Source organism: Petaurus breviceps, unplaced genomic scaffold (genome assembly GCF_028583685.1).
Source record: "Petaurus breviceps papuanus isolate PSGF00001 unplaced genomic scaffold, PetGlider_PUasm1.0 129, whole genome shotgun sequence".
In the NCBI taxonomy this organism is placed as follows: domain Eukaryota; kingdom Metazoa; phylum Chordata; class Mammalia; order Diprotodontia; family Petauridae; genus Petaurus; species Petaurus breviceps.
Window position 1 is genome coordinate 3,040,409 of NW_027185665.1, and position 22,249 is coordinate 3,062,657.

Here is a 22,249-nt window from a genome sequence, read left to right on the forward strand (position 1 = left end):
ATGAAAATTTTTTTCCAGAAGGTTACAGAAATTTTCAAACTTTCTGATTCAAACTCTGTTTTTCCAGAGCGAAGTATTATGATTGTGGTGGCATTATTGTAGTCAGTAATGAGAGGCTGCAGGCAAGTCTGGTATAGTAGATAGGGGACCTGCTTTAAATCTGGTATGACCTGAGGTGACATTCTTCCTGTGACCTATACTGGCTCTGTGACCCTGAGCAAGTCACCTAATGTTTTGGGCAACTCTCTACAACACACTGACCATAGAGAAGGTGTGGACCTGCACTCGGTAGGAGTTTCCTCAAAAAAAGTTCCCCTTTCCATGGGTCCAATCCCATTCTTGAATTACAGTTGTTTCAGGATCAAATCAGTGGTAACTGATGACAAGCAATGATCATGTGACAGGAGGCATAAATTAAATGGTCAATGAAATTAGAGCTATAAGTAGAGTACTTTTTTGGTGAGATTTGTTCTCATCATTTGGAATCTAATTTCATTGAGGTTCGCAGAGTTAAGTGATACACTTGAACTAGTCAACTATTGAACATTTCAGTCTTTTTTGTCTGGGCATTTCTCTAGCACTCTAGGGCTAAGTTCATAAAACATTCCTATCAGAAAGAGAAATCTCTTCAGTTAGAAGAGAAGAGGTTTCCTTCTCTAAGGAGAACTTCACTTTTTTGTTGAGGACTTAGAGTATGTGTCCAGGAAATGGTCAGTTTTTTCTTTTGAGGTAAGGGTATCTCTGCCAATAGGAAAAAAAAAAAGAATGAAGGTTGGTTTTGTAAGCTTTCAAACGCCTTAGATTATGGGTCTTACTTCCTCTAAACCATGAATGCAATAAAAAAAAAAAATGGGCCTTTCAGATAAACTATATAGAGAACTTCGTTTTTAAGGTCATTTAAAAAGCAATCCTGGTGAAGTATTATAGTGGGATAACATGGGACAGCTTCTTGCACTGTGATTGAAGAAACTCTTGTGTTTAATTTTTAAAATTCGTATTGGAAACCTTCCTGCTATCACTAGGTATCACTAGATGTAACTACACATCTTAAAATTCTATAGGCCATAAAATATAAAGGTTAGATTTACATTCTCCTCCATAGGCTTTTCACTGTATCTGTACATTCCCTTCCTAAGAATAGGGTTCTTTTAAACTTGTTTTTTGAGGACATCTCCAAGGGAAAGAGGAAAAGCTCTACATGTTCTTGATCCTACAGCTGGAAGGGACTTTTGAAGTCATTAACACCTGTCAGGGCAATTTTGAGGATAAAATAATTTTAAGAATGAAACTGTAAGGCATTTACAATATTAGGTATTATTATTTGGTCCAGTCCCTTTATTTTGCAGATGAGGAAATTAAAGCCCAAAGAGTGATTTCTCAAAATGGTTTCCCAAGGCAGAGACAGGATTGCAACCCAGATGCTTCGACATCAACACCTTTTAATTGTACCACACAGCCTATCTGTATGGTAATAGGAAGTAGAATGTACTAGAGATCAATAACCATTTTCTAATTGAACAGACATTTAAATGATTAGACAACTGTGGGCTTCTTCAGGCCACCATCTGAAGTAGGCCTTGGGGGTATTTTTCTCCCTTCCCATGTTGGGAGATGCTGGGGCCAGCATCAGAACCTTATCACCTAGGGCACTGTCTCAAGTGATACTTGTACTGAGAAATGAGGAGAGATTCAGGAGCCTTAGGTGGGAGGGGGCAGGGGGAAATGCAAGAAGAGGAGGGGGTGGCACAAGGGTAGAGGAAGGCAAAGAAAACACTGGGGAGCTCTTTCATTTCGCAGACAAGTAACCTTGAAGCCTGAAGAGCTACAGGGATTTACCAGGTTCATAGACCCAGTTACTCGAAGAAGCAGGGTTCTGACTATTCTGTCCTCAAATCCACTGTCCTTTCCACTGGGAAAAGGAGGTGAGGGTTTCTTGTCTATCCTATTCTCATGTTTCAGATAGAAAGGAAATCAAATGTGCAGAGCAATGTGTAATAGGGAAAATGTCCAACATTGTTTGACAAAGTTATGAACTGAGTATGGATCTGTGATCCTATCAGTGTGTGCACCCCTTCCACCATGCAGATAGCAGCCCATCCATGTCTTAATCATCTCCATTCCCTTATTATTGGCTTTGACATCTTGCAGCAGCCAGTGTCTTTCTTTAGCAGTTCTGCCACACTCTCCCAACCCCCTTCTCTTCCTGGTTCCAGAGAACAATGGATTTAGAGGCAGAGAATCTGGATTCCAATTATGGTTCTGGCACCTACTTCACCTGTGTGCCAGGAATCGCATCATTCAACCTCTGTGGGACTCAGTTCCCTGAGGGGTCCCATTGGATGACCTCCAGAGGTCTTTTCTAACTCTAAATCCTAGTATCTATCCAATTTGATTCTCTGATCTTCTGTGGGTTGAGAAACCAGATGTCTAAGATTGATTAAAGTGCATCTCCATGCCAGACTAAGTAGGGTTTCAGCAAAGGTCACAAGGATTGTCCTTGAAAGAAACTACATGAGCTTTCTGGCATTGCTTTTGGATTCTCAGAGGTCTTTTTGGCTTGTTTCTATAGAAATTCTTGGGTGGATTGTCCTTTCAAGAGGTTTCCTGGACAAAAATGTGGTATGAAATAGAAGCCCTTCTCTAGTCATTTTCCTTAATTCCTTTCCAGCTTGCTTCATTTTCTATTGATTAATCCTTTGTACTTTGACCCTTTTAGCTATTATCCAGAGTGGAATCTGGAGTCAGGAAGACCTGGGTTGAAATACAGCTTCTGACCATGAAATGGACATGACAGCAAAGCCAATTATAATTTGATAGGAGTGTTTATTAACTGCGGTGACTGCCTCCCTAATAAGGAAGGCTTCTGAAGGCACCGAGTCTTCTGAAAGGTATACTTTTATAGAACTAGGTGTTGCTAATCAACAAAATGTGGTTCCAAGGGGAGGGGGGTACCATTTCTAGTAAAGTCTTGGGTACCTAGCAAGAACAGACTTGTGTCTGGGCTAACAAGAACAAACTTGTATCTGGGGTATGTTTCTACCAACACAGGTGAAACATTCCCTCACTATTATGGCCTATTAGGTGGTTTCTAGGGACCCTGGTAGGGGTCCCCTTCTAGCAGGTTTAGGGGACTTTGGTGTATAATTTCTGGTGGGCACTTCACTTCCCCCTTTTTCTTGTTCATAGTTGAAACTCGGACTCAACTGAGTCCAGGGGACTGTTCCCTCGCACTAGGGCTGTGGTACCCACTGTTGCCAATCCTGCCATACCAAGGCCAACTAGGATAGGGACTAAAATGGGGGCTGCTAGCAGAAAGGTATTCCTGCATACAAGCAGTCAGCTGCCCGAGTCTTCAGGGGTGATAGTAATGGGTGAAATAGGGGGGGCCATCCGGGTTCGATCGCCACCGGGAGGTGGGTTGAATACTGGGTTGGGATTGGTGGGAGTAAGATCCCTTGGCACCGGAGTACGTTGAATAGTAAACAAGGCCCCGGAGTCCCTTCCTGTGACATAAAACCTGATTCCCAAGGTGTCCCAGTTTTCCAATCCTGTTTGGTTCAATCCAAAACCCTGATGACAACTGGGTTACATGACTTAAGGGTATTACAATGAAATGAAATGTGGTGGTCACAGCTGCCACCGGAGACCCAGTCAGCAATGGTTACACAATCTCAATTGGCAGTGATATTTCCCTGTCCCCCATAATCGGGAGACCCATCCTCAGGGCAGACATACGACTGGGTTGACCAAAGGCTGCTTTTCTGCTCCACAAGCAGCACCATTGTCCCCCCTCCCCCCCCCCCCGAATACATGCCTGTATAGAGAAACAACATGAACCTGGGTCGACCAGGGCACAGTGATCAAAGAAAAAGGGTGGGCTGGCCATGAGTCACATTTTTGCAATTAGAGTCCCATCAATTGTCTTAGTAAGAGTCCAAGAATACAAGGTGGGAGCGTAGGAGTTGGAACTGGCCAAAGGCAGGAATGCCAGGAACAGGAGCGTCAGGACAGTCTCTTACTCTTCAGTTGTAAGTCACCAGCTGGCTCTGTTACCCACAGGTCTGGTGGGTCGGGAGGAGCCGTCGCCTTGATGTTTGAGGGGTGGATCCAGGCTTTTCTTCTGGCCACCTTGACAGCAGAGTGGTCTGATACACCGCTCAGACTGTGTCCTGGATGTCTTGGAGAGCTTGGAGGGACTTGAGAAGTAACTCATTAACAATCATACATAACAGCATTCACCACCTGAAATACAATAGAAGGTGGGGTGCCGAACAAAATTTCAAAAAGGGGAATGAATTTTACACATTTGCATTCAATTACAAATGTTAGCACTTGCTTAGATGATGGAATAACTACAAATTCAGATTAAAACAGCACATTCTTTTCTGCTTTAAATTTGTTACATCAATTTAGCAATAAATATGTCTTGCAAAAGGAGATTTTAGTGGGTCTCTTAAAATCACACTAGAGATTTAAAAAATTTCTTCTAAAAATATTTTCCTTCAACACAATTTCAGTGATCACTAAAACTTTATGAAGGAAGTTAATTAAAAACTTTTAAAATGATCTTAAGCAGTTTGCATAACTTTCTGCACATGTTTTAATTCTAGATAAAAATAATATTAGATTCTCCAATAAGCTAACATAAAAGAGCTCATATCTTTTACTGATTACTTGCTCTGAGCATATGGACCTGTTATAGAAGGAAAAAGCAGGGACATGTGACATTCCAAATGTGCCAGGAGAAAACATCCTTGGTTCTGTATAAATTCAGTTACAGTTACAGATATTCCATCTCATGCAGCATCTGTTCCATCTCATAGCTAGACTCAGGAATAGGTGGGAAACATTCCTTTTCAAAGGAACCGCATGGGTAAACTGAGCCAGGAGGGATCCCATTCCCAGACAGAGGCTAAGATTGTCCCTTTGGTCATTACCAAATGTAGACTTCTACCTGTTGACAGTACAGGATCACATTTCTTCTGAGTAGCTAGTGGCATTTCTTTTTCAGACACTGATTTAATGCAGACAACTATACCCAAATTCAAACTCAAAATAAAATTTAGTTATGGTCCCAAGTGCTTTTTACCGTAAACAAAAAGCTTCACCAATCACAGCTTAGAGCCAGTTACAATTATTTCTATTCTCATGGGGCTGTAATAAGTAATAAAGATGTATCAAATCTTAAAATGTAAGGAATTCCATTTACCATCCTTCTAAAATATAAAAGCCAATTTATAGAAATACTTTTTAATCTTTGCAAATTCTTAGCAAGATAGGTTTATTTAAAAACTAGTTCCTTGGGGTGGCCAGGTAGCACAGCGAGTAAGAGCACCGGCTCCAGTGTCGGGATGACCTGGGAATCGATTCCGGGCTCAGACACTTAGCACCCACCCAGAAACACCTGGCCATGTAACCTTGAGTAAGTTACTTAACCCTGATTGCTTAAAAAAGAAAGTTCCTTTCTCAGGCTGAATGACCTTGCCTAATAAATAGAGACAGTTTCTAGGGGATTTGACAGTTTTACAACATAAGGAAAATTTATATAAATTCTAAGCAGGAGAGACTGCTCTGAATGGACAGGACTAGTCAGACAAGTTTTCATACAGTAATCAATTAACAATTTTAGATTTTAACATTTAAACAGTAGCCCAAAAGAGCTTAGTTAACAATCTTACAAGTTTTTGGTTTTGTTTTTTTTTAATAGCAGATATACACATTACAAGTCAGGGTTAAAGCAATATTACTGGTCTTACACAATTTTTTTTCCTGACTCAGGTTTTACAATATACAGTGTAGAAATAGAACAATAATATAAACTGTGAGATGACATTAATTGCATTTCCAAATTACATATAAGAATGATTGATCTTACCAAGTGAAGACGTTAGTTGACTTCTGACTTCATTTTCTCCTCTCTTTTTCTCATCTCCCCACTTTACAGATGAATTGAGACTCAGGGTTAAATGATTTATACTAGGTCACACAACCAGTCAGTGCAGAGTTCAGAACACACTGTTTCTCACTGACAAGCTTTTTCTCACTTTTGTGATTTTCTCTCTTTCATCTTTCTCTTAGCTGTACTTCTCTGTGTTTTTTTTTTCCTTTTTGCTCTATATTCTGGGGTGTTTTCTCCCTGCTCCATTGTTTTCCAGGAGTCCTTAGCAACCTTCTTTAATTCCTTGGCACTAGAACAAGCAAAGTGATTATTTGCAACAAGGGAGAGACCTCTTAGATGGTACTGAAGTTGGGGCTTCATGGTACAGAGTGAACTCTGTATTTCAGGGGAAAACCCTCCATTTTTCCAAATTCATCACACTCAAAGCACATTATCAGTCTATGCTCTACCAAATATACCTCTATACCCTGGTTATGGGGTGGTTGATTTGCCTGGAGCATTGAGGAGAGGTTTTGGGAAACTTGAAGTAAAAACTTCAGGCTCTGCTTACTTAGAGGGATGGGCTTCAGGGTACCTGGGAATCTAAAACTATTGCTGTTGGGAGCTAGGTCAAGTACCCTTTTACTAAACTATTTAGGCTGTGGAAAGAATATAATTTTAAGCTAAATAGCTCAGATGTAACACACACTTTAGTAGCTCAGATGGATCCCAGGCTTAGTATATGGGATAATGATTAACTTGTATTTGTACCTTTGTTTCACAAGCTTCTCTTCCCTTGTCTAACTGTTCCCATGCCATTCAGAAAAAAAAATTCTATTCCAGGGATTTAATGTTTCAGGTAGGCAGATGACAAACCCATGTAGCTTCGACGTACCTTTCTCCCTTTTTCTTTTTGTAGGAGGTTAACTCAAATTAACTTCACTGTAGCCCTCGCTCAGTTATAGCCAGGACAACAGGGAGGAAAAATCTTAATGGTTCAAACCTCTTACTGTCTCCTCAGCTCTGTCAGAGCTGGATGACAGGGGAGGGCTCTGTAGCCCTAGCTAAGAAGAACTGAGACCACAGGAAAGAGAATCTTAGCGAATTTCTTTTTTACCTTTTGCCCAAATAAACTTTTTTTAGGTGTTCATTCCTTTAAAATTTCAGATCTACTTCAAGACTTTAAGAGAAACTGTTTCTCATACAACATAGATAATACAAATGTTTACCAGTAGCAATCATGGTATTAATTTTGAACTTTGAAATAAAAACAATTGAATAACCAATATAGTGACCTTAAACTTCAGTTTTTGTAGTTACACAGAACTAAAATTTTTCTGGGTCCCAAATAATAATGAATGAATTCAATTACGTGGATCTCTATTCCCAATGATGTTGCACAGTTCCCTTTCTGTGACCCAGGAAAGGGTTAAGTGTTAGTCCTATCTCAAAGTGCAGCTTGGAAACCTACATCTCTTTCATCGTTGAAGTGACTCCTTCTCTTAGATAGAACTTGGCTGGAGTTAAGAGACTATCAATCTTTCTAGCTCAGGTCTTGCTGCTTGGCTGCCTTTTTTTTTTTTAATCTTACAGGCTGGCAGATTTAGAAATTTCTTTACACATACAGACAGAATATACAGAAAACTCAGCAGAGCAAAAGGAATAAGGCTTCATCCTTTCTACCTGCCCAGAGCTTTGTCTCTCCGATGGTTCCTTGCACTGAAAGTTTGGATTTTGAAAGGGGGCCCAGGGGAACCTCTCAAGAAGTGGAGAAAGTGCACTCCCTCCCGCCGGTACTTGAGGTGGAGCAACTGAGATTCCTCAGGAAGAGAGCAGGTCAGAATCAGATGTGGATAGGATGTTGGGAGCCGGGCCCCCCCCATTTGGTTTTTCAAGGGGAGGACTGAATTAGGGTTATGGGACAGGTGTTTTTCCAGTGTGCCCTCTGTTTGCAGTAGGCACACTGATCTCGTTCCAGTGGTTGCCGATGGGATGATTCATGACCGCCCTCCTTCCTCCCATAGGGGATGTATTTCCATGGATGGCAGGGTCCTTTGTTCTGGGAGGGGAAAGTGCCTATTTCGGTCAAAACCACCACCACTGCCCTGACCATTTTGTTTGTCAGCTTTTAGACTTTGGCAGTGGCTCCCTGGGCTGAGACTTGGGGCCAAATAGTACTGGGGCCCTCTTTGGCTAAGGGGGTTTCGCCCCTGCCCCCCCCGGGCACAGATATTTGTTGGCCCATAAATGCAAGTAGAGATAAAATGAGACAAAAAAATTAAGATTACAAAGAAACAATTAAGAGACAATTATGATTACTGGATAGAAATACAGAGAAACAGAAAACAGGGTACTCTGACAGCATCCCATGGAGACCAGTAAAGGCATCTATGCCGCGTCCAGCTCAGCCTCTTTACCATTACAGGAGCGCTCAACAGAAACAGGTCACAGAACACTCATTGGACCGAATTGAAAGAATTTGGGAAGGACTCAGGTTTCTGGTTCGCTCAGGAAAACAGTACGAGCCAGGGGCTGAGGAATTTCACTTGGTGGCCACTGCCCCTAGGTTGGACTGCCCTGCCGGCCTTCCAGGGAGCCTGGTCCAGCTGTCAATACAGAGCCAAAGGCTATCTCGGTGGAACCTCCAAGTGAAATGGACATGACAGCAAAGCCAATTATAATTTGATAGGAGTGTTTATTAACTGAGGTGACTGCCTCCCTAATAAGGAAGACAGCACTGAGTCTTCTGAAAGGTATATTTTTATAGAGCTGGGTGTTGCTAATCAACAAAATGTGGTTCCAAGGGGGGGGGGGGGATACCATTTCTAGTAAAGTCTTGGGTACCTAACAAGAACAGACTTGTATCTGGGCTAACGAGAACAAACTTGTATCTGGGGTATGTTTCTACCAACACAGGTGAAACGTTCCCTCACTATTATGGCCTATTAGGTGATTTCCAGGGACCCTGGTAGGGGTCCCCTTCTAGCAGGACTTTGGTGTATAATTTCTGGTGGGCACTTCAACCGTATTTGACCCTGGACAAGTTTCATCTGTAAGATGGGGATAGTAACACCTACCTTGCAAGGCTTTAAAGATTAAATGAGATATTGTCTGAAAATCTTTACAGCATTATGTAAACACTAGCTATTTTTTTTCTCCTGGCAGTCATCATGCTGAAGAATTTTACCTTTCTCATCGGACTCCTCTTTGATCAGTCTACTCTCCTTTTGCCTCCTGGTTTCTCCTACTAAGTAACAGTTTTCCTATTGCTCTGCCTCATTGCACACATCATTGATGGAACTTTTTCAGGGGCCTTGGCTCTCAATCCAATGCTAACCAATCTCATGGCTGTCATCACCCATCAGAAACAAGCCTGATCAAGAAGATTTTGTTGTTGTTCAGGCTTTTTTTCAGTCATGTTTGACTCTTCAAACCTATTTTTAGGTCTTCCTGACAAAGATACTGTCATGGCTTCCCATTTCCTTCTTCAGCTCATTTTACAGACAAGGAAACTGAGGTAGAGTTAAGTGTCTTGCCCAGGGTCATGGAGATCAAAGTATCTGACACTGGATTTGAACTCAGGAAGATGAGTCTTTATGACTCCAGACCCAGCCTTCTATCCACTTCACCACCTACCTGCTCCCCACCAAGATATGATTCAGCTACTATAGTCTTCAGGAAAAAATGAAAGTTGTCACTGATCTGCAACCAGTAGCTCTTTGCTATTAGGTTGGATTTCACAGTCCTTTCCAGGGGAACATTGAACCATTAGCAATTTTGAAACTCACTTAGTCTTAGAACACCACAGTGGAGTTTGCCAGTATCATGAAACTGCTAAAGGGCATTTCAACCCTTAGAATGACTTTGAACAAGCCAAGGAAGGTCTGTTGCTCACTCCCAAATGCAGGCTAGTTCATATTTCTAGTTCCAACGTGACAGTTTCTCTTGGTGGGTGGGGCTGGGATACCTCAGGACAGGTTTCATCTCCCTGGGAGGGTCAGTAAGACCCTCTTAACTGTAATGTTATTCTGGATTTCTGTCATGGTCAAATTCCCATTTTTTGGTTTAATATATTTGCATGTTGCCCCAGCTTTCAGGTCAGTAGTATATTCTGTTACTGAACATTTGGGTATCAATATTTTTCATGTTTTTCCAAGCAAAGGCCACAGTGATTTTCTTTTCTTCTGTTCCTCATAATGGTTGCTGAGTTGCATTCTGGGATTAGTTGAATTATTTGAGGGCAGAGTGGCTGAGGTGCTGGACCTGTTTCTGGTGCTACTTCTATCTCATGTGAAGTGAAATGGGCAGTACTCCTAAACTGTGTTTTCTGGAATAAAAAGGGCAAGTGAGTGGGTTTCTTGGCTTGGTTAGAACTCTACAAGAAAATATTTCATATGTTTAAAAAAGTCAACAACATTATTTTTGTTTTCATGCCAAAGAAGAACTTGCAAATGTTGAAAGTCTGGAATCATGGTACAACCAAATCAAGGGGAAAACCAGCCAGTGTTTCTAAGACTGATGTTTTTCTTGGCTCTTCCATTTAAAATTAGACTTTGCCTTCCCTAAGGATTGTATACTTAAGGAAGATACTTTAAAAAAAATAATTTCACAAGTATTTTTCTAAGAATTTGAATAAGAATGATGGAAATATGTTATGTGAAAGTCAAGACATGATTACAATTTTTTCTTCAGTGGTCAAACTTTATGCCTAATTCTATTTAAATCCATATATTTAAAGATTAAGGCCCATCTCTACAATTTTCTCCAAAGTATCACCACTTTTATTGCTTACATATATGATTTGGTTACTTGAAAAAGCTACAGTAAGTCAAAACCACATCCCCTCTGCTTTTGTATTCAAAAGTAATTTTCACTGAGCACTTTCTAAAAGTTCAAGTACTATTTAAGTATGTAAATCATTATGATAAAAATAAAAAAAAATTTGTCCTAAACTGGAAATGATTAAAACTTAGTCTTCTAAAGATAAATTATCTTAGTTTGCATTAAAAGAGGCAAAGATTCAAGGAATAAAGAGCTAAGTGTATACCCCAGTATTTTGCCTCCAGTTAAATTGTATTGCATTCATTTCTGGGTGCCACATTTGAGGGTGTCCAGAGGAGAGCAACCAGACTCAATCAGTGAGAAGTTATTGATTAAAAACCTACTATGTGCCAGACATTCTTCTAAGTGCAGAAGAGACAAAGGCAAAAAAAAATTAAAAAATGAAATAATCTTTGATCTCTAGAAATTGTATCTTGCATCTTATTAGAAATATACAAGATGATGAAGGGTCCTGACATGCCATAATGACTGTCAGCTGAAGGAACTGGGGGTATTTAGACATAACTGCCTTCAAATGTTTGAAGACTTCTCATTTAGAAGAGGGATCAGACTTATTCTGCTTGGCCCTAGAGAGAAAAAGAATGAGAAACCATGGAGCAGACATGTAGAAAAGATAAATTTAGGTTCAGCTTAAAGGAAAACTTCCTAAGGATTAAAGCTATCCGCAGATGGAATAGACTACTTACAACTGGCAATGGGTTTCCCCTTATTGGAGACTTTCAAACAAAAGATATAAATAGACTGCTTGTGGGGTCTCTTGTAGAGAGAAGTTTTACAAAACAATCTGGTGAAGTCAGTACTAGAGGCAATCTCCACTTTACAGATAAAGAGACTGAGTCACAGAGAGGTAAAGCAACCTGCCCACAGTCACACAGTAAATGGAAGAGGCAGGATTAGAACCCAACTTTTTCTGACTCTCAGGCCAGTGCTTCTGAGAAGCCCTCCAAAGCTCAGCAGATGATAACTATTGGAGTTAGGGCTGAGGCTGGGAGGAGGGTGGGGTAGGTGTTTGTCTTTCATCAGCAGCTGCTTAAATAGCAGGTGGGGAAAAGAAGCTCCTTTGTTTTTCTGTCCTGACTCCTGGTGGTAGCATATAGCAGCAGAAGCTAAAACTCAATGAGGGTAAAGAAATTCAGATTGACATGCTCCAGCAAGGATTGTACTTCTCTTGAAAGAAAGTGTGGCAGAGCAGCAAGAATGCTGGATGTGTGGGGCAGCTAGGTGGCGCAGTGAGTAAAGCACTGGCCCCAGAGTCAGGAGGACCTGAGTTCGGTTCTGGCCTCAGACACTTAACACCCACACAAAAAAACTAGCCGTGTGTTAGGCGGCCAGGTAGCACAGCGAGTAAGAGCACCGGCTCCAGTGTCGGGATGACCTGGGGATCAAATCTGGGCTCATATACTTAGCACCACACCCAGAAATAACTGGCCGTGTAACCTTGAGCAAGTTACTTAACCCTGATTGCTTAAAAAAAACAAAACAACTAGCCGTGTAACCTTGGGCAAGTTACTTAACCCCAATTGCCCTCCAAAAGGAAAAAAAAAAAAGAATTCTGGATGTGGAGTCATTGGAGGCAGGTGTCACAGCCCAGAACTAGCCCAGATGCCTGCGGCCTTCTAGTCCAAACTCCCCATTCTACTGATGAAGAAACCAAAGCTTAAGGAGTGATTCTGAGCCTGGGGTCACCCAAGTATTAGGGGTGTCAGTCCTCAAGCTCCAGAGCCAAGCCCTTCCTGCCTAAGCTGGAAGCCGACTCTTCCACTCAACTATTTCTGTGATTTAGGCAAGTCCCTCAATCTTTCTGTGCCTCAGTTTCCTCTCAGTAAAATGAGGGAAGAGATGCCTTCCAAATGTCTCTCTCACTCGCCTTGCTTTTTCTCATTCTCCCTTTCTTGTTCTCTCTCTCTCCCTTTCTCCCTCACTCTCTCCCTCTTCCTCTCTCACTCACTCCCTCTCTCCCTTCCCCCTCTCTCCCTCTCCTTCTCTGTCTCCTTTTGTTCTCTCTCTTCTTTCTCCATCCCTCCGTCTCTCTCCCACCCCTCTCTTTTTCTCCCCCCTCCTTCTCTCTCTCCCTCCCTCCCTCTCCCCCCCTTTCCACACATAAATGTAAATTAACACAGGTTTTCAGTCCTAACATGACAATAAAAAGTTCCCGGATGAGTGATGACCCACAAATAGTAGACAAGAGCATTCAGAGAGTCTATTCCATGTTCCAAGTGGGAAATCAATGTCAAATGTTATGGGCTTTCCAAGGCACATGGACATGTCACAGTCAGCATTCAATGAGGCTATGTGGGGTGGCGGGGTGGATAGCAAGGCAAGATTAGCATGGGAACATGCCAGGAGCAGAAGAGTCGAATACTATGGAGGGGCCAAACAGGAGAGCAGGCTTTGAAGTTCAGAAAAGACAAAAAGGAATGTTACCAAGGTACCTGGAGTCAAAATACTGGGGAGGCAACCTAATAACAAAGGAAGATGCTGGTCTAGCCAGTCTTCCTAAATCCATTCCCTTAGGATAGGAACTAATGCCTAGGGCTAGAGTAACCCTGAGTCTTCAGTTAGGAGCAGGTAAGAAAATGAGGAGAAGGCTCCCACCCCCCAGGGAAAACTATGACTGTGTCCAGATACCACAATGAATGGAGATCAGAAATCCGTTTTTGCAAAGAGAAACAGGACTTGGTCCAGAATTTCTCCCAGATTGTCAATATCCTGACAGAAGATGGGATGGGGCATGCTGAGGTGGGAGCAGCCATATCCAGGCTCAAGGAGGTCCTAGAGTGCAATCCCCTTGGGGGAAAATACAGCCGAAGCTTATCAGTGCTCATAGTATTCCGGGAGCTGTTGGAACCCCAGAAGCAGAATGCTGACTGTCTAGAGAGAGAGAGCGCACTACTAGCGGTGGGCTGGTGAGTGGAACTGCTCGAGGCTTTCTTCCTAGTAACAGATGACGTCATGGATGCTTCTCTTACCTGCCAGGGACAACCATGCTGGTATGAGAAGCCTGCATTGATTGGATGCCATCAATGATGCCATGTTGTTGGAAGCTTGTATCTACCACCCCTTGAAGCATTACTGCCATGGGCAACCCTGTTACCTGAACCTCATCAAACTCTTCCTACAGAGTGAGATTGGCCAAACTCTGGATCTTATCACAGCCCCTCAAGGCAAGGTTGATCTTACCAGATTCATTGAGCAGAGAGAGAAGACCACTGTCAAATACACGTTGGCTTTCTACTCCTACCTCACATTTGCTGTTGCTATGTTCAAGGCAGGCATAGATGGGGAGAAAGAACACACCAATGCTAAGAACATCTTTCTGGAGATGCGGTATTGTTTCAAATTGAGGATGATCACTTGACCTTTGTGGTGATCCCAGTGTGACTGGCAAGATTGGTATCGACATCCAGGACAACAAATGCAGCTGGCTGGTGGTGAAGTGCCTTCAGCTGGCATCATCTGAGCAAAGAAAGATGCTGGAGGAGAATTATGGACAGAAAGATCCAGAGAAGGTTGCCCAAGTGAAGGAACTGTATGAAAAACTTGAATTGCCTGCTCATTTCACCAAGTTGGAAGAAGAAAGTACAGTATGATGGGACTCATTGAGAAGCATTATCACAAAGAAGATTCACAAACGTCAGAAGTGACCGACGAGCTGGACATGAGGAGGGGGGCTGGGAGGGCAGGGCACCATGGGTGGAGTTGGGAAAGGATGTACTCTCAAGAAAATATGGCTCATAAAAAAAGAAAGAGGAAATGAGGAGAGGGCCACTGAAGGGAGGTCTGAAGAGCTGGAGTCAGACACCAAGTCATTCAGGGGCAGGTCAGCAGTAGAGTAATTGTGGACCCTGGGTAACTAGAACCCTAAAGGAGGGATTTTATGAAGCCATCTGTTAATCTGTCTTTATCTCTTTACTTCCCATGTTCCACTAAGTTATTAAGAGAAAGAATGATTGTGAGGTTTGACTCCACCATGGGTTTGCAGTACCCTGCAGAGCCACTGCTCATTCTCTGATCTTGGCATCTTGTGTTGATGGGCAAAAACATGCCTAATTTCTGTTTTCTGCTCCAATTCAGGTTTCTGAACGGGAGATGGATGAAGCGATAGCTCGCTCTACTCACCAGGAGAGCAAAGAAGCCAGTTCCTCCCAAGTCTTCGGTATGCCCATGCACATTCCCCTCTGATGTTCAGGAGCTCATTGCTGATCATTGCCCCCAGGGGACAGCCAGAACTCACTGCTGCATGAGCAGAGTCCTTGCCGTCACCCAAGCTAGGAAAACTAACTTTGGGGAAGTTATTATTCTCTTGGATTTTTACATTTTGAAGTGAGGGTTGCTATGTCTCAGTTTAAGAAGTAAACAGATGAAGAGAGTTTAGTGTCTGTTCTCAGTAACATTTTCCATAAATGATTCTTTGTAGGCATTTTATATACGATACATTTGGAATAGGACAGGTAGATATTAACATATGGGAGTGATTGTTCTTCAGTGCCTACAGTGTTTTCTATATAGCTCTGGAAATGTCTCGTTTGTTGACACTTTTAAATCCAGTGAGTTATGAGAGCTAATCACATGATCTCTACTTTACAAACAGATGTAGACTGAGCATACAGCATAAAAGAGGAATGTGCAATCAGACTTTGGGTTTTATCACAAAAATATTTTGCAGGCTTATGGGGCACCTTCTAGCATTTTGAAACTAAACCTTTAATTGGTCTGTCTAAGGCAATGGCACCTGAAAATGTTAAGTTTGTGAAGAAAAGATGAGGCCATCTTAAATGTAATTGGGGAAAAACAAACTATTATTTTTAAAAAAGAAGGAAAAGAAGAGACTTAGAACCTTTTAGCACCATAAAAACCCTGGTAATCTATAACCAGGAAAAAATAAAGGCACTAATAATAGCATGAAAATAGCACAGATCAACCCAATACATTATTCAGACCTGGCTTAGCACCACACTATCACAATCTTCATGTAAATTTTAATCAATTTAATGTAATGTAATAATAAATTTAATTAGTAAAAGTATTAATAGTAAATGTATAAATTGCAAATTAGTTTTCAAATATAAATTTATTGAAATAAATTCAATAAAATTATGTAAAACTGATTTATATAAGATGCAATTATATATTTGATATAAAATGCAATTTATAATTTACAAATAAGTAAATATCTTAAATCTTCATCACTTAACAAAGTATTTGATTGTCATGCTGCGCTTAGGATTTGGGTGCTATTCATGACACATCCCTTGCAGCCTAAATTTGAAATCTGGGTTCTTTCCCTCTCTGTTCATCCCAAACTGAAGATCTCTCCAATGCATAGAACTTCCTCACTTTCATGGTCTGCTCATATGGGATTCATGCATTCAGCCAATCAACACTGACTGAGCTAAGACTTGTAAAGCAAGTACTAGATGCTAGAGAAAGGTGGGAACAAACATGCATGAAATACCCTGCCTTCAAGGAGTTTATAGTCAAATAAGGGACAAAAGAAATGTATTCAAGGGGCAGCTAGGTGGCGCTGTGAATAGAGCACCGGCCCTGGAGTCAGGAGGACCTGAGTTCAAATTTGACCTCAGACACTTGACACTTAACTAGCTGTGTGACCATGGGCAAGTCACTTACCCCAACTGCCCTGATTTTCTCCTTCCAAGAAGGAAAAAAAAAACAAGAAAGAAAGAAAAAAACAAATGTATTCAGGAAGGCCCCACCTACTGCTCCTTTACAGAAGTTGAAGGGAAGGGTCCAGGGATATGGAATTTTGCATACAACATCAGATTTTTTTTTTACTATATTGATCAATTTTGTTGTTTTTTTTTTCTCTCTTTTCATATTCTTATATGGGAAGGGCAAGGGGGTAAGAGGGAATCTAGGAGATACAGAAACAAAAGATACAAATAAAGATCTGAAAAAAAGAAAAAATATATTCAAAGGTATAAAAGCACTATAAAAGTCAGGATGTATCATATGACTGACAAATTTTGTAGCAGTCGGGAGAGCTTGGCCATTGCAAAGCGGGGCAATCAGGGAAGGCTTCATAAAGAAGATTGTGATTCAACTGAGTTCTAAAGAACAGCAGTAGTATTTAGTAGACCAAGATGGTCAGGGTGGGCATTCCACATAGATTGCATAGAGACATGTCTATGCTTGTGGAGTTCTATAGGAAGAGGAACTTATTCCTTGTAGCCACATGCCTGCTACCCGTAGCTTAGGTCATGAGCTCCCTGGGCCAGTCTGACTAGTGGTTTTTGACTACATGGTGACTTACTGTCCCCACAGGTACCCCCCTGAAGAGTCCCTCCCTTACAGCGAAGACAAGACAGGGAGAAGGTGCTGCTTCCCTCAGCTGGACCATGAAACGCTTCCTGGAGCCAGCAAGTCGGGTAAAGGGGTTCAGCTGAAATCAACATCTGGCAGTTGTTCTGCCAGGGGGTTGGAGAGATGATGAGAGATGGCACACTTATATGATTTGTGGATGACATAAAGCTGAGACAGAAGCACATGTTAGATGATTGAATAGGGATCCAAAAAAGATCTTGACAGACTGTGACAGTTAGGTGAAGTCTGGGGAGACAGAGGAGGAAATGTAATGTCCTGTACTTGTATTCAGAAGATCTTCATAGGGCAGGTACAGGCTAGGTGAGATGGGGATTCTAGGGTATGTCATGTGCAAAGGTCCTCCAAGTTTGAAAGGACTGAAATCTGAACATGAGTCAGTGGGGATGTGGTGGCCAAACATGCTGACATCCTATCTGACATCCATCAGAAGCCTAGCGTCAAGAATGAGAGGCTTGTAATCCTATCATATTTGTCTTGGTCACATTTAAACTAGGGTGTCTTACCTAGTTCTGGGTACCCTATCTTTAGGAAGGACATTGACATGCTGGAACGTATACAAAGGTTGGTATCCAAGATGATGAGAGACTTTATAAGCATGCTATTAAGAGACCAATTAAAGGAACTGGGAATGTTTATCCTGGAGAAAAGAAGACTTATAAAGCATACAATAGATTTCTTTATATGTTTGAAAGGCTGTGATGTGGGAAAGGGATTGGCTTTATTTTGCTCAGCCCTCAGAAAAGTAGGGATAGTGTGGAGGAAAGGGGGAGGATAGGAGAGAATTGCATAGAAGATTTCTACTTCTGATGAAAGAAAACTGAATGGTTAGAACTGTCTAAAAGTGCAATGAGCTGCCCTGAATAGTAGTTAAGTGCCCCATCTCTTAAGGTTTCCAAATAAAGACTGGATGACCACTTGCCAGGAATACTGTAGAGTGAGTTTTGGCTTTCCGTGTGGGTTAGACTTGATCTCTCACGTTATCCCAAATATGAGCATCTGTGATCTCCAGGAGCCCTCCCACTTGGTGCTATTAGATGGAACAGAATATTAATGCTAAGGTTAAATATATCAACTCTTCAATGGACCTTTGGTCTCATTGATGTAAGCATACCTTTTACTTGGGCAGATCATACCTCATGTACCCCTTTTTCATATTTTATGCCTGTCTATGCTCTCCCACAAATCCTCCACAGCCATTCACAAAAGGCACTAAGGGACTTCCTCTAGGTCACTCAGCATCATGTGAGTTAATCCTGCAGCATACAAGCTGTACATTGATCTCTTGCCTTCTCGTATAACTGGCCCGCCTCCATTTCCGGTCTCCCGTCTCTTTTGATCTTTTTATGTCAGTTGATAAACCTTTATTAAGTGCCTACTATGTGCCAGGCACTGTTCTAAGCACTTGGGATGTAAAGACAGGCAAAAAACAGTTCTTCCTCTTAAGAAGGTTCCATTCTACTAGAGGAGAAAACATACATACAACTACATAAAAGTATGCTGTCTACGAGACAAGTTGGACGTAGTCAGCAGAGGGAAGGCGTTTGAAGTAAGGGGATCAGGAGAGGCTCCCTTCGGATCCTATTTGTAATGAAGAAGATCAAGATCCACAGGATTCCGTTCCCCTGGGTGCACGTTGGACAAGGATCTCATATTTAGAGTACACGCTATTCTGTTCTTGCCCTCCTCTGCCTTCTCCTCCAGCACTCTCCCACCGTAATGACAGAAGCAGAAATGACTCCCAGGACTGAGGGCCCTTTGGTTTTTCCCCTCTGTCTTGTGGGTTGTCATTACTAAAGGATTTACCAAGTTCCAGCCTACTGGTTATTTGGTGATGAATCTCTACATATTTAGCTAAGCAGTTCTCAGAGCACTGATTCAGTGTTCCATTATACTGTTATACCTGAAGCCTTTCTGGCATAGTGGAACCTGCCAGAGACTGGGTTCTGTCAGCATACCCTTCAAGCACCCACAGTGAGGCACTAGAGTAGGACTTTTGTAGGATTAGTTTGACAAGCAAGATGAAAAGGAGTGGTTTTCATATTAATTATCTATCCAGGGAAATCATAGAAAAAATTACAAGGGGGCATAAATAGGGAAAAACTAGTAAAATTATTCTGAAATTTAAAAAACAGGCCATGTTGATAGGCTGACCCATCCTGCCAGCAGAAACAGGAGAGGGTTTTTTTTTTTTTATTCTACTTGATGCCCTCCCTTAAGTCTTCCCTGACTGGCAGAGCCATGGAGGTTCCTCCAGGAAAGCAATCTGAAGACAGGACATGAAAATAGCCTGAAGATGGTAGGGCTGAAGTGGCAGAATTGTGGTACTTGGGAATATATGGTCCTTTAAGAGCCTGGAAAGAAGGATAAAGTGGAGATTAGAGTGCAACTTTGGGGAAAAGTGAGCTAGATAAAACCTCCCATGTTCACAAGGAAATCTCTATTTAGTACTTTGCAATTGCATGGTGCAGTTGGGTTATTATCACTTCGGAATGCCCTTGTCTTTGTCTCCTATGGCTGTCCCCAATGTCTTGGGTTTTTAGAAAGAAGAACCAGACTAGTGCTTGATAACTTTGGGGGACATGTGCATATTGGGTAGGCGACAGAATTCCTCCCAATCTCATCCTTAAAGGCTAAATGGATGGATGCCTGTTTGAATTCTCCTGTTCTCTGCTCAACTTGTGGGTTGGGCCAGTTACTCTTCAGTTTTTCTTTGTAATTCCCCCTCCCCCCGGCAATGATACTGAACAATGTTGATGTGCCCTGAAGAATGAGGGGTTTGGATGGTGAAATCCAGACAGTAAAGGCTTTCTATAATGAAAACTGTTTTTAATGAATCAAAGAGAGAATAACTTTTTAGCCTCTTCTGGCCCAGAAGAAAAAAACCCTTGGCTGGCAGTTGTTGCTGTGCTTTATTTATTAATTTTAAAAAATAATCCTAAAGTATAATGATGTGGTTGTTTAGTGCCCCAGCTATCTCAAATGACTGAGAGAATTTCGATTAGAATAATGTGATTCCAGGAAAAAGCAAAAATAATTACTTTGGAGCTCTCAATGTGCCAAAGGATCTGTGTGTGTTCTGTGGTTGTATAAATAAGCCTTGTTCTCCCTCCCCCACCATCTCCAGCCTTCTGACGTTTTCTTTCCTCGGCAGGGCTCCCTCAGTTCTGAATCAGAACTCTCCCAGTATTTTTCACAAGATGTCCTGAGCCCTTTGTCCTATTCAGACTCTCTGGTTGCCAGCTCTGGAGATGAGGAGCATATGTACCAGAGGAGGGGGAGCAACTCTTTGGATGATGGCGCTCTTGCTCCTGGCAGCCTAAGTAAGCCTGAGGCCCCTGAATACCCAGGAGCCTTTGTCTTCACAGTCTACTACTCTCACATAGTTCTAGGGCGGGAGGACCTATTCTGGGAGCAAACTGATGGGGAGGTGGTTATTCATCCTTCACTACCTTAGATTCTGATGGCGTTAGAATGGGAAAAGTTCCTCTGAAAAAGATGGCATTACCTTTCTGCTATAGCCACACAGGGAATTGAGTCTCAGGTACTATTAGAAAGTCACTTAAACTCTCTCAACCTTGATTTCATTATCTGTCAAATGGGAATAAGAGGAGCGCCTACATCATAGGGTCAAATAAGTGTATATATATATATACACACACACATGCACACACACACGCACACATATATGTATTGCAAACTTTAATGTGCTATATGAACGTGAACTATTGTTATTGTTACTATTACTAATGGTCTGCCACCTATTTGTACAATAAATGGAGAAGATTGGTAATCATATCTACAACCTTTTCATCATTGTTAATACGTTTCTTCATAATATTTCCTTTGGTTATTATTATTACTACCACTAATGGCCAGCCACCTATTTGTGTAATAAATGGATAAAGTTTCTAACTGTATATATAACAATCATTTCATTATTGTTAATAATTTCTTAATAACATTCCTTTTGGTTGTTATTACTACTACTGCTGCTGCAGCTACCAACAATAATGGCCAGCAACCTATTTGTACAATAAATGGTGGGGTGGCTAGGTGGCTTAGTGAATAGAGCACCAGCCCTGGAGTCAGGAGGCCCTGAGTTCAAATATGACCTCAGGCACTCAATACTTACTAGCTGTGTGACCTTGGGCAAGTCACTTAACCCCGATTGCCCTGCCCTCCCCCCTTCAAAACGCAAAAACAAAACAAAGCTACAATAAATGGAGAAGGCTGGTAATCTCATCTATGACAATCTTTTCGTTATTCTTCACATTCAAGGACACTTGAAATTCTGTGATATCAAGCCAAGGCAGGTGAATGCAGGAAGAGTTTGCCCCATTAGAAGAAATTCCCCCCTGTGCTCATTCTACTTTATGCCCACAATGTACCAACCATTACAGAGGATGTAGTATAGGCACTCTCACCCTCCAGAAGAGACAGATGTTGAAATTATCCAGAACATCCAAGAGATGGGTGAAGAATGAGAGTGCTTCGAGAGGAAGACAAGGAAAAGTGCATAGGCTCATTCCCGTCTCCTTCGAGATATGGTGTCCTTAGGTGAAGAAACCAGGCTATACCACTTAGCATGCTGGGCCTAGAGAAAAGAAGCCCCAGACTCAAACCCTGCCTATGACCCTTAGCTCCCTGTCTACTGACAAGTCACCTAGATTGCTGCCCCCTTGGTTTTTTCATCTGTAAAATTGGGAAAATGATACCTCTGGGACCCAGCTCACAACGTTGTGGTCAGGTTGAATAAGATGATACTGTATCAACTATATTTTATTTCCTGGAATCCTGGATTTAGAGCTAGAAGGAAACTTAGAGGCCACTGAATCCAACCTCTCCTTTGGCAAATGAGGGAACTGAGGCCTGGAATAAGGTTAAGTGCATTGCTTCAAGTCACACAAGCAGGAACATAACTAAGATTAAATACAGGGTCTGTTATTGCAAGTTTGTAGTTCTTTCCACTTTCCATGTTATCTCCTATAATTATTACTTTTAGAGGACTTTCATCAAGAGGCCAGTGGAAGGGCTAATTTTAGGGACTGCATATTAGAGTTACCTCTGAATATACCATATAAACCAGGTATTCTGAGCTTGCAGAAGTACTAAAGTCACTGTTCAATGTTGATAATGATGGCATAAACCAAATCTAGAAGGAATACTAATGTTTCATTTGATTTCATT

General features: G+C 41.7%; 1 protein-coding gene, 1 long non-coding RNA gene and 1 pseudogene across 6 annotated transcripts in view; all 3 read left to right on the forward strand.

Moving 5' to 3' along the window:
- The window catches only part of LOC138172841 (uncharacterized), a 578,919-nt gene that overhangs the window by 461,374 nt on the left and 95,296 nt on the right, over nt 1–22,249 (forward strand). The window lies entirely within an intron of this gene.
- The window catches only part of LOC138172796 (PDZ domain-containing protein 2-like), a 494,585-nt gene that overhangs the window by 430,088 nt on the left and 42,248 nt on the right, over nt 1–22,249 (forward strand). For all 5 annotated transcript variants that reach the window (XM_069102680.1, XM_069102689.1, XM_069102671.1 and 2 more), the window contains 3 exons: nt 14,795–14,876; nt 17,003–17,106; nt 20,214–20,382. In XM_069102680.1, coding sequence (XP_068958781.1) covers nt 14,795–14,876; nt 17,003–17,106; nt 20,214–20,382 — 355 coding nt within the window. The remainder of the gene's footprint in view (nt 1–14,794; nt 14,877–17,002; nt 17,107–20,213; nt 20,383–22,249) is intronic.
- LOC138172820 (farnesyl pyrophosphate synthase pseudogene) lies at nt 12,847–14,786 on the forward strand (annotated as a pseudogene).